The 15,152-nt window shown below is 53.4% G+C and overlaps 5 protein-coding genes across 5 annotated transcripts; 2 read left to right on the top strand and 3 right to left on the bottom strand.

Annotated features, from left to right (window-relative positions):
* Positions 1-779: 779 nt before the first annotated feature.
* CAOG_02408 (integral membrane protein) lies at positions 780-2,459 on the bottom strand. The gene is made up of 6 exons (XM_004349108.2): positions 2,327-2,459; positions 2,078-2,095; positions 1,783-1,986; positions 1,524-1,675; positions 1,194-1,390; positions 780-1,104 (listed from the first exon to the last, which is right to left on the bottom strand). The coding sequence occupies exons 1-6, from the start codon at positions 2,419-2,421 to the stop codon at positions 988-990; spliced, it is 783 nt and encodes a 260-aa protein (XP_004349158.1). The 5' UTR covers positions 2,422-2,459; the 3' UTR covers positions 780-987.
* A 431-nt stretch (positions 2,460-2,890) lies between these two features.
* On the top strand, positions 2,891-4,566 carry CAOG_02407 (integral membrane protein). Its single transcript, XM_004349107.2, has 6 exons — positions 2,891-3,076; positions 3,370-3,458; positions 3,569-3,707; positions 3,810-4,003; positions 4,092-4,249; positions 4,379-4,566. Exons 1-6 carry the CDS (start codon positions 2,913-2,915, stop codon positions 4,490-4,492), a joined length of 858 nt encoding a protein of 285 aa, XP_004349157.1. The 5' UTR covers positions 2,891-2,912; the 3' UTR covers positions 4,493-4,566.
* Positions 4,567-4,580: 14 nt separating this feature from the next.
* Positions 4,581-7,567, bottom strand: CAOG_02406 (hypothetical protein; the record flags this gene model as incomplete). Its single annotated transcript, XM_004349106.2, has 1 exon — positions 4,581-7,567. One exon carries the CDS (start codon positions 7,565-7,567, stop codon positions 4,826-4,828), a length of 2,742 nt encoding a protein of 913 aa, XP_004349156.1. The 3' UTR covers positions 4,581-4,825.
* Positions 7,568-7,995: 428 nt separating this feature from the next.
* On the top strand, positions 7,996-10,679 carry CAOG_02405 (hypothetical protein; the record flags this gene model as incomplete). The annotated part of the gene is made up of 4 exons (XM_004349105.2): positions 7,996-8,053; positions 8,546-8,641; positions 8,716-10,503; positions 10,611-10,679. Exons 2-4 carry the CDS (start codon positions 8,552-8,554, stop codon positions 10,677-10,679), a joined length of 1,947 nt encoding a protein of 648 aa, XP_004349155.1. The 5' UTR covers positions 7,996-8,053; positions 8,546-8,551.
* Positions 10,680-11,082: 403 nt separating this feature from the next.
* CAOG_02404 (ATP sulfurylase Ats1) lies at positions 11,083-13,646 on the bottom strand. Its single transcript, XM_004349104.2, has 2 exons — positions 13,613-13,646; positions 11,083-13,182 (listed from the first exon to the last, which is right to left on the bottom strand). Exon 2 carries the CDS (start codon positions 13,172-13,174, stop codon positions 11,171-11,173), a length of 2,004 nt encoding a protein of 667 aa, XP_004349154.1. The 5' UTR covers positions 13,175-13,182; positions 13,613-13,646; the 3' UTR covers positions 11,083-11,170.
* Between the last annotated feature and the right edge of the window lie 1,506 nt (positions 13,647-15,152).

The raw sequence follows: 15,152 nt of genomic DNA, 5'->3' as shown, positions 1-15,152 counted from the left end.
GTGTCATGTTACATGTATAAATACTGTATTGTTGTACATCCATTTCACATCATGTTTATTCTGCAACAAGCATCTGCCAAAGACTAGTCGATGGCTTTCAGGAGAAAACCCCACAGTCCGGTCGGCCTTGCGTCCTTTCTTCACTCTACCCGTAAACCTTCATAAAACAAACATAGTTAAGCCTATTTATACATGTATGTACATGTATTGAGCGTATGCAAGCTGGAGCGCTCCACTGTGGAGTGCACATTGCGTTGTCATTGGTGCTGCAACTGGCTGGTCGTTAGGAATGATCGGAACAATCCACTCGGCATATACGATTGCCACCAATTTAATGACACTATGATAAACTATGCGAATGCTAATGCTTACACCGAAATGGCTCGTGAGTACGAGCCCTGGGTGGTAAAGACGTCGCTGTGGAAGTAATTCATAAAAACTGTAGTTCGAGCTCTTCCCGAGCCCTAGCTTTCCCGCTACTCACCCCAGCATCTAATGACCTTCCAAGATACATGATTCAATTCAAATACTTCCTGAAGTTGTTGGTAATTCTAACATCTCAAGTGGGTTAATTCGAAATACAAGCTTGCAAAAACCAACTCGTTGAAAACCAAATCGAACGCACAAAAACCAATTACGGAAAAAACCATTTTTCTCGCACTTTCAACCAAGCTACTTTTTTCCAGTCCGATTTTCCTCACTTCGTCCGCTCTAATTTCCAACCTCGCCTGCTGTGATTTCGACCTCGACTGCATAATACTGTATCAAAACTTACTACATATGTTTCTGATGCTATGGCGAGATGGAGGGGTCCATAGCGCATGACAGGTTGGCAGGGCGCCAGCGGCAACCTTTTGCAAACCGCCTTCGTTTGACAAATACATTGGAGAGTTCCCAACAGTGTTCGAGCAAGTTTTACCGCCAACCTTCATGATAAATGACAAGAAAACCTCAAATCGTGAAAGACAAAACAGCCTCGAAGAGCCGTTAAACGCTCTCGCCACGGAAGGCATATGCAATCCCAAACCCGACAGCCCCAGAAGCGCAGCCGCACAATAGCGTCATTAGTGTCGATGAAATGTACGGTGTGCCAGTAAAGAATGCCTGTTCGAATGAATACAATGTCCAATGTCAGTCAGTAGTCCGCTCCAGGAAGGAAAAGGAAAGCACGCTAGCTGGTCGGAATCACGCACCTTGCCAACACCCAGACTTAAGAGGCCAAACCCAGTCATGCCAGCGCTGATCGCAAAGGCAAGATTGTCGTCTTCGTTGCCGTCAATGGCGAAGGCAATGTACACTAGCAGCGGCAAGATTCCGAACAGTAGAAAAGATCCGAAATTGACCAACCCGTGCTTGAGAGGACTTTGATCAATGTCTTCGGGGTTCAGGCCTAGCGCACGTGTCGAACCAATGCAGCCAAGAAAAACAACGGAAGTGTTGTTGGTTAGCCAAAATGACAAAAAAGACCAAAAAAAAAAAACGAGCAGGCGCCAACTCCCGCATCCGAAAACAAGACAACTCACCAAGCTCCTCGACCATCATGGTATTGACGAATGTTTGCTTGTTCTTTGAAATAATCTCCACCACCTCTGTCGCAGCTTGTTTCGAGAGGCCGTAATTGACATAAATCTCAATCATTTCGGCCCGCTCGCCTTCGATATAATTGTCAACCTCCCTGCAACGGTAGCCAAAACAGCAGGACAAGACAAGGATGTGGATGGTGTGAGAATGACAACCGCCAGCAATCGAGCGAGGAAGCTTTCGTGACGTTGGTTTTCTTACCATTCTTCACGAAGTCGCTCGCGAACAATAAAGTCGACTTCCGCCTTGGTGGACAGAAAATCGCCAATGCCCATCGAGAATGCACCCGCTGCGAGCTTTGCGGCTCCAAGAGCCAGGATGAACTTGATGCCGACCGGCGAGCCATAAACGGAAGCGACCGAGACGAGGATGGAAACGACACCATCGAGACCACCATAAACAATACTAACAAAAGTAACAATCCGACATGAACAACATTTTCCGTCGATGATCGTTTTCAATCAAATAAGGCCTCTGCGAAACCCCGCTTACTTACCTCTTCACATATTCCGTGCTGTAGCATTGACGGGGACAGTGAGACAGCCGCACAGCACAGCAAACACCAAACACCCGGGCCCCCCCCAAGACATTGCGATCACACAGTTCAAGCACAGCCAAGTCAGAGTGAGAGTGAGCGTCTCTCTTCAGCAATACAAACACAAGGGCATCAAAAGGCATCGTTGCTTGGCGTCGGACCCTCGTGGGAAGGGGAGCCGACGAGAGTGTCCGTGCACATCAGACTCACCCGCCGCCCTTGTGCTTCTCGGTGGAGACAAGCTTCTCTAGATCGACGCCTGGCCCGTGGCGCGGCGTGAAGGTCGACGCTGCAGACTCGGACATGGTCGGACGGGGTTTGTTTGTGTTTGAGGCTGCTGAGAAAATGAGACTGAACTCTGACGCTCGATTAGTGAGACTATGGCTTACTATTGGAGGTAAGGAATCAAACCTGATTCAAAGCTATCTGATGTATGTGTGCGTGTGTGCGTGAGTGATTTGTATTCGAGTCAAAACATCGTCAGTGACCTACGATCAGCACTACCTGTCCCTCATCCTCCCGGAAAACCCCGGCTTCCACTCCCGAATGGCAGTATCGAACCAAGCAGACCGAGCAAGTCGTGCGATCCCATTGCCCGCTTTTCGTTTGCTTCACACTGTTCAATGCTGGGGAATAGCGGCGCAAAAATGCTTCCAAACGCCGACATTGCTGTTTCGGTTCTGCGAGTCCTGCTAAAAGTCCTTGTCTGAGTGTCCGAGTGTGCCACTATAGAGTCAAGTGACTTTACTATGTTACAACTCACTCCATCTTTATTTGTGAACAGCTTGAACACACAATGGCAACTCGCTCACTCGCAGATGCACGCGGCGCATTCGAGGCTGGCAATGCCGATGCGTCTGCCCGCGCTCACGGTGCAGTTGGCACAGTCGGCATCAACACTGACAGTGCTGAGGACTCTCCATTATTGGGCCGCCTGAAGGCAGATGAGAAGCACCGAACGTAAGTCCCGACTGGAAGCACTGGTCCTCGTGGGAAACGAAACGAAATGGAGCGAGTATGGATCTGGCTTCCACACCGAGCACCTCCATCCGGAACATGGGATGGTCGCCTGTGCATCTCCAGTCAAGAGGAGGAGGTGGGGAACGAGACCGCAGCCAGCGAGCAACAGTGCACACACGCTGGGCTCTCCTCCGACGCTCTCCGTTGCTTTGCTTGGCACCTCTGACTCTGACTCGGACCCTGACACTCACCTTTGATTGTCGTGGTGATTTTGCTATTGTTTGAGCATTCAGGGGCCTCAGCGAGTACATTCAAGCAATCATCTTTGGCGGTCTTGACGGCATCATCACAACGTTCGCTGTTGTCGCCGCTGGAGTCGCTGGTAACGCAGTTCTGTGCTGTAGCTGACTGAAATGGCTACATGTGTTGTAGTGTCCGGTGAAATGCGTTGCGGCAGCGCTCTCAAGGTGCCTTGTGAGTTTTTTTTTGTAGGCAACTTGGAGCGAAAGACAATTCTGACCATCGGATTTGCCAATTTGGTCGGAGACGCTTTCGCAATGGCTGTGGGCGACTACCTGAGCTCGCGGGCAGAGCTCGATCATGCAAACTCGGAGCGAGCGCGAGAGGCGTGGTATGATGCGCTCGAGAGCGTGTGTGATTTTTCAAGGTGCTGTTGACGAAATGGCTGACTTTCTGAACTGGCGGTCGTTCTCGCTTTGCTGTGTGTTGACAGGGAAATCGAGCATGATCCAGACACTGAAAAGAAGGAAATGGTCGAAATCTACGTAGACAAGGGTCTCTCGCATGCCGACGCGGTCAAGGTGGTGGATCTGCTCTTTACCAACGAAGACGCTTTCTTGAATATCATGATGATGGAGGAGCTGGGCATCATGCCTCAAGACGCTTCCGTCGTGCCATGGAAGAGCGGTGTGTATTCTTTTGAAGCTTTTGATCTCTGGTTGAAATTCTTTGTGATTTTAACTTTTCGTTGTTGTTGTTGTCGCACTCGTCGCAGCTGTCATTACGTTCGTCTCCTTCATCCTGTTTGGCGGCTTCCCGATGCTGGCCTATATTTGTGCCGCAGACTACAACAAGAAGGCGGATTTGGACGAGATTTTCGGCATTGCTGTTGGTTTGTTGGCACTTGCGTTGTTTGGCCTCGGCGCATACAAGGTAAGAGAAGCACAAGGAGCTTTGCAAGGAGCTTGAGGACAGAGAGACGTGTTTTGTGGCGCGCATCCTTCTCATTTTTGCGGTTGCTATCATGTCGCTTCGCTTTGTGTACTTGTTTGTCTGTTCCAGGGCCAAGTCATTCAAGTGCCCTGGTGGCAGTCAGGACTGTCCATGTTAATTGTCGGAGGTCTCACAACCGTAGCGGCCTACTTTATTGGTGATGGATTGTCATCTCTCGCGTAAAGTGAGCACGCGGTGTGTTTGTCAATGTGTTGTTAAGTGCTGCCATTATTCTTTGAATCAAACTCTCAAAGCTATACTCTTGAACTGGGGTGAAAGGACTTTATTCGGAAGAGATTGTCGGAAATGAGGGGGAACAACAATGAACAACAAAAAATCCCAAACCGTTTGCCAAATACCAAAAAAAGAAAAGCCACAAAAGCCACACAAACGAATAAGCGACCAGAACGAGAAAAAGAAAACACTCGAAGGAAACGCACGAAACAAAAAAAGAAAAAACAAAAACAAGAAAGAAAGAAAAAGTGATCAAGGCTCAAAAGGCCTATGAATAATAAATCAAAATTCGTCATGACTGGCAAACTCTTGACGCTTGAACTTGCGCGTTTTGCGCTTGTGTGCGTGCTCGCGCTCGCGTTGTGCTTCTGCTTCTGCGGCAAGCTCTGCGGCAATCTCTTCCGCAGACTCTTCCTCCTCTTCTTCTTCGTCCTCGGGTGCCTCCTGGACGGGCGCGGCGGCCGCCTCGCCAACAGCGGCCTCTGCCCTCTCGCGGTCTTGCTGCCGGAGAATCAGGGCCTCCTGCTGCTGGATGATTCGCGGATCGACGAGCTGTGCGACAGCGATTTCGTCGTGGATGACAACATCATCCATGGACTCGTTGACGGTAACAAGCTGGCCGTGGCGGGTGACCTCGCCGAGGGCAGAGTGGAGGGTCGAGACAATGTTCTTGATGCGCTCAACATCAAGCTCGTATGCCGAGTAGTAGCACGTGTTCATCTCAGGCACCAGCCAGTGGTTGTGACCAAGCGCCAGCGACATGAAGCCAAACACACCGTTGGCGTTGGGCAGGGTGGGGAACTCGATGACGGCAGTTCCAGGAGCCGACCAGATAATGTTGGTCATGCCAGCGCCGTGGGGGCCGATGACGACAGCCGCGCGGCTGAACAAGGACATTTGGTACTCGATGGAGATGCCTGGGCCGGCAACAAACTTGACAAACTCAAAGGGCGCAGCGTCTTCGTGAACCACAATTCGCGACACGGTTTGCATCAGCGCCGCCGTGAGACGGTCCTCGTTGTGCACGACGCGAATAAAGCCGGCGTCTTGACGACTGACGTAAATAATCAAGTTGCGTTCATTCTCCGGGCGATACGGCCAGGCAAAGTGACGGCGAGTCATGCGCAGAGCCGCGGGAGGCGCGAGGTAGGCAGCATACGTGTCGTGCTGCATAATGTCGGGGTTGTCCAGCTCCCAATCGACGAGCATCAGCTCGCGAGCAAAGATGCGGTTGGAGAAGACCGTGCGCGGCTTGTACCCACCGTTGGCGGCGGCGGCGGCGGCCGAAGGGGCAGCGGCGGCAGCGGCCCGTTTTCCCTTCTTCTTCTTCTTCTGGGGCTTGTCGCCCTCAATAACCTCGTCCTTGGGGGCCTGCTTGAGCTGGGTGCGGTGGCGGACGACGCGGTTGGCAGGGACCTTGAGCAGCTGGAGGTAGTTGAGCGCAACCTTGTTGCCATCAGGAATGACAAACGTTGGGTTGGCGTACTTTGAGTTGCGGGGGAGCGAGTTGGTGTAGTTCAGGAAGAGCAGGAGACGGGGCAGCACTTCTGCGGTGAAGTGGTAGTAGTTGCCGCTCTGGTGGGTGTTGACCAGGGCCAGCACGTTGTCTGGCAGTGCCACCTCGTTGACAATTTCCTCGCCAGGACGAGCAGTCAGCTTGGGGGACAGCGGCGAGCCACCGCTGCCAGTCATTTGCTCGAGGGTGGGCAGACCAAAGTTGAACTGCTCGGGCACCTTGCACAGAACGTCGTTGCTGCCAGAGTAAACGTGGCAGTCATCGTAGAGCACCGAGGAAGGACCTTCGATGTACGTATTCTGCAAAACAAACAGCTTGGCAGTCATGTCGTAGTCGGTAACGCCGTGTTGGCAGAGACGAGTGGTGGTCACGTTCGTAACGCCGGGACCGAGCCAGCGAATGCGAGCATTGGCTTGGTGCTCGCCGGCCTCCGGGAAGCACGAGGCGCCAGAAATGCGATCGAGCGGGTCGTTGTGGGCACGAATGCGAGGGCAGTCGTCCAAGAACTCCTTCGGGTAGTTTCGCAGCGGGTTGGTGATGTGACGCCAGCGGATGACGAATTCGTGGCGATCGCACTTGCTGTTGGCGAGCGAAGGGATGGAGTGCTTGTGCGGCAGCAGGTAATCCTCCACCTGGCGGATTTTGTACATGACTGCGCGCTTGTTGAACTCGTAGGCGCGCGCCGAATCCAAGGTGAGATCGCCAAGCAGACCAATATCGCCAAGAGCATAGACGGACGACTCGACGTCGCGGGCGGCAGCGTCGCAGACAATGCGGGCAGAGTCGAAAAAGCAGCCCATCGTCACAGCGGCGCAGATGCTCTCCAGCCGGCGGCGGGGCGGGTTGACGGGCGTTGCCGCCATAAAGTTGGCAATCAAGTCCTCCTGCGTGTCGTGGACTGGCGGCGGAGGCGAGACAAACTCGGGAAACGGCTCGCCCTTCTCCTCGGCCTCCCTCCTGCGCGCCTGCTCGGTGAGGACCATCAGACGCACGGCATCGTAGCGCTGCTGCATGCGGGGCTCCTCTGGGTGGCCCAGCGCAGCCAGTCGGCACATCTCTGCAGACAGCGGGGTGTAGAGCTTGGCGTTGACCGCGGCGCTGCAGTAAAAGTTGGGCGGCGAGCGATGCGACGGGTCGACGAGGTGGGCCGAGTGGTAGACGGCGAGCGCGTGCTCAATCTTGTTGGTGTGCTCCATGCAGTTGCCAAAGTTGAGGTGACCCTCGATGAGTGCCGGCGAGAACGAGATGACCGAGAGGAAGGCCTCCAAGGCGCACAGGTAGTCGTCGTCCGCCACGCACTGAGCGCCCTTCTCAAACTGGCTCATCGCGTAGTTGACGCCGTCGTTGTAGTACACCGAGTGCGCTGGCGTCGCGCCCGTGCCCAGCGAAGGAACAGCTGCGACTCCCAGATCGCGGCGCGCCAGCAGCACAGCGAGCACCACCACCAGCAGCAGCGGCAGCCGCAGCGGCAGCGTGGCGCCAGTCGCGACGCGAGGAAAGCGAGCCATAAAAAGAGAAAAAAAAAAAAAAAAAGAGTAACAACAAAAAGCGATCATTCGAAAAAATCTCAGAAAACAGCAAAAGTCAAAAGCAACAGGAAATGAAACAAACAGAAGGATCGTGGCAGGGTTGAACGAAGGGCATTCCTCATCTGGAAACCTGGATGCGATAGCGTGGTTGCTGTCGTGCGGACGTGATTCAACAAAAAAAAAACGATCTAACAAAAAAAAAAAAAAAAAAATTTAGATGATCAGAATTTCGCTTCGCAATGGACGTCGCATCAATCGCAGCACTCGTCGTCACACTCGCTCTTGTCGTCGAGCGCATCTTCTCCCGCATCAAGAAATCAAGCTGCTGTAGTGGGGGTATTCAACTGGAAATGAAAGAATCAACTAGAGCTGGGCGATTTGGAAATTCAGTCGATTTCCAATTCTGGTCGCACAGTCCTCTTTCAAGTGAATTGGCAAGCTCACGTATTTGCCGCCCATTTGAATGTGAGTTCACTTGTACCTTCCGTAATGAATGGGACTGCTCACTGCACACATGGATGCGTGCTGAAGGCGGGAAGGGGTTTTTCGTGTTTCTTTCTTGTTTTTATTTTCTCGATTTTTTTTTTAAACTGATCTTGGCTCTTCTTTCTCTTTCTCCGGAGCCGATTCATCGCTCTTCAGACATGAATAGTGAAGACGTTCTGAATACTTCTTTTGGGAGCACTGTGAGGGGAGGGGAACTTTTCTTGTTCAAATTTCAATCAAACGGTTTCAATTGAGACGGTTTCAAAACAAAAAAGAAAAAGAAAAAAAAGGAGCGGCAGTGGCCCACAGATGCTGGTCAACGGGAGTCGAACGTTGACAAAAGAAGGCACGTGAAGCAACGAGCATGTGCAAAAAGAGAGACGGGAAGACGGAGGAAACCCTAACCGAACCAAAGAAATATAATAATAAACAAACCCAAAAAAATTCGCATTGCCGCAACCAAACATACAGAAGAGAATGCCAACCCCAGACGAAGTGATGGGGCAACTGAAGGCTTCGATGCCGCCGGAAGAGTTTATCGCCCTCTTGAGCCGAATGGGTATCACGGTGAGTTGGCATTGCATGTTGCTGAGATTTCGAGGATGACTACACTCATTTTAACAGCATGTGCTGGAATACAGCCGCCGCAGCTGCCGCAGCCCACGATGTCCGAGGTGATCACGCGCTTGCATGGGCACCCGTTTGTCGAGCAGCAATTCCCCAAGAGGCGGGAGTCATTCCAACCCCGACTCAGCGCGATCTACGAGCTGCTGAAGGCCGTTGCATTCTCGTTCGATGAGAAACAGAGGTCTGGTGATCGTCGTAACCGCTTTCCCCTGCTGCAACTCACTACCATCAGTGGGATGGGTAAGTCTTCGTTCGGGTTTCACGCGCTCGACGAAATGCAGAGAATTCTCAAAAACGTCACTACATGGGCCGAGGTGGGCCTTCCCAACCTTCTCGTCCAACCGCAAGAACTGCTCAATCTGCTGAAGAACACCCACTACATATTCATCGACTTCAACGGTCTGGGCGACAACGTGGAGGTCGAGGAGACCAGCAAGCACAGGCGGGGTCGAATTCTAGCCGTTCGCTTGGCTGCACGCGGTCTGCTCAACACAACCACGAAGGGCGCTCGCGAAAACAGTACCTTCTGCGACACTGAGGGGGTGTGGAATACCAGACAGGTCCTCGACGAGATCTTTGTCCGCCACCGGCACAACCGCCAGATTGCCGCCGACCAGATTGCGCTACTCTTCGTTCACGTCGACGAGTTCCAGCTCGCCATAGAGCGGCTCGCGGTCAAGGTTGAGTTTATCGAGGCCGTCGACATCCTCAAGGTGCAGCTGGAAGACATCCTCCAGTACAACCTGCGTCAGACGCGTAACTTGGTCGTCCTTCTGACGACGGGAACCTCTCACGCTGGTATCACGCTGCACTCAACGCAGCACAAGGTTTGCTCGCTTCCTCTCCAGCCGCTCGACCTCAATTTGGCGCAGCACCTGTTTGGCTCGCACCACCACTCGATCCACCAAAGCTGGCTAACACATGATGGTGCCAAGCGGCTGCTGGGCGACATGGGTGGCGTTCCAGTGCTGATCCAGTCGCTTGCGGACGCGGCCGCCACGATCTCCTTTGAAAACCCAGCTGCACCACATAGTGCCTTGCGCGTCTTGGATGACATCTTCCGACGCTACAAGCCCAGAGAGCGCGCTGGCAGTCTCGGCGAGGATGGGCTACTCGAGCTCGTTCAACTCTCGCTTTCATGTGTGCCCGTCTCTGCGGACACCCCCATCGGGCCCGTGACCGTGCACGACCTTACGATGGAAGGAGTGCTTGCCACAACGCCTGTGGATGAGGGCCCCGACATGTACATTCACATGCCGCTCCCACTTCTCGACCAATGTCTGAGTCATTGCGAAGCAGGCTGGACGCAGTTTGTCCGGCGACTGGTTGAGTTTCCGATGCGCACTGGCGGCGATGGCTTTGCATGCGAAGCAGCGGTGGCACTGTCGCTTGCGAGTCGCATGGCTGCACTTCAACGGAAAGGAGGCACGCTTCGCCTCGGCATGCTGCTCGGTCTCGAGCTCCACACAGTGCTCGACGGCGCCGCGGGCGAGGCCGCTGCCGACTTTCTCAGGTACGAGATTCAGCTGCAGGTAGACGGGTACGAAGTCATGACGGAGACGAGGCAATTCATGTCGATGGACGCAGTTCATACCCCGCAGCTGGATGTACATGCCTACAAAGAGCTGGCTCTTGACCGTCCGTTGGTGTCTTTCAGTCTGAAAAACCTGCCGGCGGTTGTCTTGTTATCGGCTCCCGCAACGCCGCACGTCGATCTGCGGTTTGCCGTCCGCATTCCAAAGAGCAAACCGATGAAAGTTTTTTTGCAGATCCAAGACCACGTCGTCTTCTCTGACAGTGCAGTGACAGTGCATGGTCACATTCGAAGGATGTTTGCCGCGTTTGACAAGTCAGACTTCGCCAAGGAATTCTCCATGCTATTTGTTCTGTGCATTACGGGCACCCACAGCACGGCGAAGAACCCGATCACACGCGCAAAGGCCAACCGCGAGTGGTCCCGCGAGGTGTGCAAGAGTGATCCGGACGGCCGGGTTGTCGTGCTCATGGGCAACGACGTCAAGCGCCTTGCCCCCTTTTTTTTCCATCGGCTGTCAGTGTACACAGACTGATTATAATCCGCCTCGACCGAGCGTGTATTGACAAAAATCGAGGCACTCGAAGCATTCGAGCTCAAGGACAATTTGATTGCGATGGCACAGAATGTCCCATCGAATGACGTTCTGCCGTTGCTCACCCTCTTGTTCCCTTACCTCTCTTTTCTCTCTCTTACGCTTCCTCTGCTCTACTTCGATGCTGCACTTCGATTGCCACATGCCCTTGGTCACACTCAGTAACCCAGAAACCAAAAGCAGAAACCAAAGCAGAAACCCATCCCCCTAACCCCACCCTCCTCAATGAACAAACGCTGCAAGGCGCCCAGAAACATTGAAAAATATATCTAGACTACAGAAAACAACACGACCAGTTCACACAAAAAAAAAACAGCCTTCTCAACACAACAAAATTCAATTATTGGGCAGCCGATGCAACAGATTGTTGCTGCTGTTGTTGAGCCCACTTGCGGAGCACGGTAATAACATCGGGGTAGGCAAACCACTCGGGAATGTCCTCGCCAGACAAGAGCATGGAGCGGAACTTGGTGCCGGAAATGCTCAAGGGAGTGAAGCCCTTCTCCTTGGCCTCATCGCCGCTCATGTAGCGATTCTCCTCCTGGACGTAGACTTGGTCGCGGAAGGCAACCATGTCGATGCCGAGCTCCTTTTGAAGGGGCTTGAGGAGCTCCTGGGCGTCCCAGGGGCCATAAAAGTCCTTGCCCGAGGCATCCTTGCAACCAGCGTGGTCGCGGCCGACAATCATGTGCGTGCAGCCGTAGTTCTTGCGAATGATAATGTGCTGAAGAGCCTCGCGGGGACCGGCGACCAGCATCGAGTAGGGCAGGTAGTCAAAGTGCACGTTGGTGAGCTTGGCTGCGAGCACGTCGTAGACCTGCTTGCGGACTTGGGGTGGGACGTCGTCGCCCTTGGTGGGGCCAACCACGGGATGGACCATGACGTCGGCCTTGAACTCGGAGGCGACTTGCAGGAACATGGCGACATGGGCCTTGTGCAGGGGGTTGCGGGATTGGAAGGCGACCAGGTTTCGGCCGGCAGTCTTGGTGGCGCGAACTTCGGCAGGAGTGCGGCACACAACCCAGTCACGCTTGGGGAGAGCGGTGGCCCAGAGGGGGCCGCCAATGTTGTACTTTTTCTTCTCGGTCAAAAGGTGGAAGGCCGAAGGGTGCTCGAGCGAGGCAGTGCCAAAGCACTTGACAGACTCGGTGGTGCGGTTGGGCACCCACTTGCTGTCGACTTGGATGAAGAACTGGCCGTTGGTGAGGTCGTCAACGAGCTCGACAATGTCACCCTCCTGGATTTCCTCGTTGTCAGTGTCGAGCGTGATGGGCAGGCCAAAGAGCTGCTCTTCGGGCAGACGCATCGTGTGGACGACCTTCTCGTACGCCTTGAGGTCGAGGAAGCCAGTGAGCGGGGAGAAGCCGCCGTTGGCAATGAGCTCGGCGTCGCAGGTCTGGCGCTCGGTCAGGACAATCTTGTGCTTGGCGGCGGCGCGAAGCTCGGCAATCTTGGGGTCGTTGGCAGCGAGGACTCGGTTGATCAGAATGCCGCCGTGCGGGACGCCCTTCGGGGCAATGCGGGTGTGGATGCCGCACTCGGTCTGCTCGCGGCCGACAAAGCGACCAGCGCGCTCAGACTTGTCCAGCTCGACAGGGACGGTGGTGTGCGTGTCGCCAAACGACTTCCACACGTAGACAAACTTGCCGTGCGCCTTGATGGCATCCTGGTCGTAGGCAAAGTAGGGCAGGGCCAGCTGCACGTGACGGAACTTGGCGAGGTGGGGCTTGTCGCGGTCGACAGGGGCGACATACGTGTCGCTGACCGACAGGACGCGGTGCAAGGCGTTGTAGGGCACGCGGCGAATGAGGGTGTACTCGGTGACGTCCTGCCACGACCAGTCGGCCAAGGGGTTGAAGGTCTTCTTGTCCTCCTCCCAAACGGCGAGGGTAACGCGGGCATTGCCCTGGTCGGCGCGACGACCAGTGATGGCCACGCGCTTCTTGAGCTGGTCGAACGCGCCAGTCAGGGGATCAATCTTGGAATGCGCGTCGAAGGCAGCGTGCGACAGCGTCTCGTGCGTGCCAAACTTGGAAACAAAGTCGGCCAGCGTCTCGCAGCCCTCGGGCTTGACAACCAGCGGCTTGACGTTGTAGCGAGCGGCAATCTCGTCAACAACGGCGTGTGTCTCGGGGAAGAGGTGCAGCGTGTCGACGCCAACAATGGACGGAAGCGCGTTCGGGAAGAAGCGGTGCCACAAGTCCAGAATGACATTGTCGGAAATGAGCCAGGCCGAGGCAAGCACAATCTGCGAGGGCGAGTCAATGTAGTCGGCCAGGTAGCGCTCGACATCAACCTTGAACTGAGCGATGCGCTCATCGAGCGTGACGACGGGAGTGGACATTTTGTTTTCTGCGGACGCGAGTCGTGTTGAGTGAAAATCAGAAGAGAAGAAAGAAAAAAAAGCGGAAGGAACTGGCAGTGAGTGAAAAGTAACAACAGCTCGACTTTCAAAGAAGGAGGACAAGAAGAAGATGATGTTGATAATAATGCAAATGATGAAAAATGATGAAAACGACGATGATGCGGCAAAATATACGGGGTAACATTTTCGCCACTGTGAGTCGTCGGAGACCACGAGGACATCCAAAACGAGTCACTGTGAGCTCGAAATCGCCGGTCTCGTGCTTTTGTCGCCGCTTTCTTCCCTCTGGAGCTCGGCGTGCACCGACCCCCCCCCCATTGTGCTGCAGCGAGAGTGCAAAGTGCTTCAACCAATGCTGCTCTCCTATTCGAGGGTGGAGGTCAAGCGACGACCAATCCAAAAACAAAAAGGCCTTACATGAAACGGAAACTGTGGTCAAAAAATACAAAAATAATAAAGACTGTCAAATGTTCAGCGACAGTTTGGAACTTTGCAACGTGTTTCTACTCTTCAAGAAACAAAAAAAAAAGCGATGACGATTAACAATCATTGTGGTGAAGGGTGAAAATTAGTATCGAGCATGGCGGACCGCAAAGGCCGGCTCCATCGCACTTGAATGGAAAAAACAACTGCAGCACGAGATCCGCTTGGAAACGGGCGGGCCAACCCACCACCATTCACAGCCGACCTGCTCTCCCCCTCACCACCACCGTCTTTGCTCCTGTCACTTGTTGGCCCCCCCCCCGCCCCTCCCTTTGCGCCTCTTTCAACGCGCGTTGCACACGCACGAGTCAACCGGGAGCGGAAACGACCAACTCCAAAAATAAATTCAAAAACGAGCGGCGTAAGTTTCGGCCAATCGCCGCGCGCCAAAGTGAGTTTCAGAGGGTCAGCTGAAACACACGTTCTTTGCAAGTAGTCGCCTGAGTTTTTATCTCACCTCTGTCGATAAACTTTAAATAATAATCAAAAAAAAAAAAAAAAAAAAAAAAAGGTTTGCTTCCGCGCCTCGGCCTGTGAAAAGCGAAAACAAAAAGTGGCTGAAGTGGCTGAAGCCGGATGTGCCAAAACCGACAGCGCGCGCGCACCAAAAATCTGAGCAGCAACTTCAGCGAGCGGTCTCGCTCTTCCTCCCTTGCACCAGCGAGGCGATGACGAGCGGAAAATGAGGCTTTTTGAATTGGAAAAAAAAAAAAAAAAAAAAAAAAAAAAAAAAAAAACACTCGTGCTTCCGACAAGGCGCATTCGGTAGCAGCTTTTTGTGAACTTTATTGGGGAATTTGGGTTACAGCCACTGACTACTTTGCTGCACTTTTCCCTAGATCAGTCCTGTTTTGTACATTTTGTTTTTCCCTCTTTCTTTTTTTTTTTTTTTCTTTTTTGTGTTCTCGTGCTCCAGCATTTGCTTCGAGATCCATCCTCGCATACACAGCCTCCACAATCATATTTCAGCATTTGGCTAGCAGATCAGCATCAGCAGTTGCAGCACCAAACCTCGCGGCAGCCTTTTTGTCCGGACGATCGCAATGACTTCCACCCAGCCCAGCTCGCTGCCAACAACGTTCGACCAGCCCTCCGTTCAAGACGAATTCGCCGCTTTTTTGCGCAAACGTCGCGAGGGCTGCACCCCCGAGGCCACCCGGGAATATGCCATCAAGTCTCTCAAAAATACCTTCCCGATCACAAAGTGGCTGCCAAAGTACAAGCGCAAGGTGACTAACTTTCCCATCATCATCATGCGAACTTAAGGAGGTTTCGATTTTTTTTTGGAGATGCCTCCTTTTTTTTTTTTCTATATGCTGCCAAAACGTCAACGCTCTGCCACATGATTTGTCGGGGACAATGAACGCTCAGCCACATGACACTTTCACCCGAACCGCCGCCCCGCCCCCGCTCTCCGACTCTTCTTGCTTTCCCCACTTTTTGGTGCTGCTTTTTGTCTGTTGCACGTTGTTCA

Source organism: Capsaspora owczarzaki (assembly GCF_000151315.2).
Source record: "Capsaspora owczarzaki ATCC 30864 unplaced genomic scaffold supercont2.3, whole genome shotgun sequence".
Taxonomy (NCBI): domain Eukaryota; class Filasterea; order Ministeriida; family Capsasporidae; genus Capsaspora; species Capsaspora owczarzaki.
Note: the sequence above shows the minus strand (reverse complement) of the source record. Positions and strands in the feature narration are given on the sequence as shown.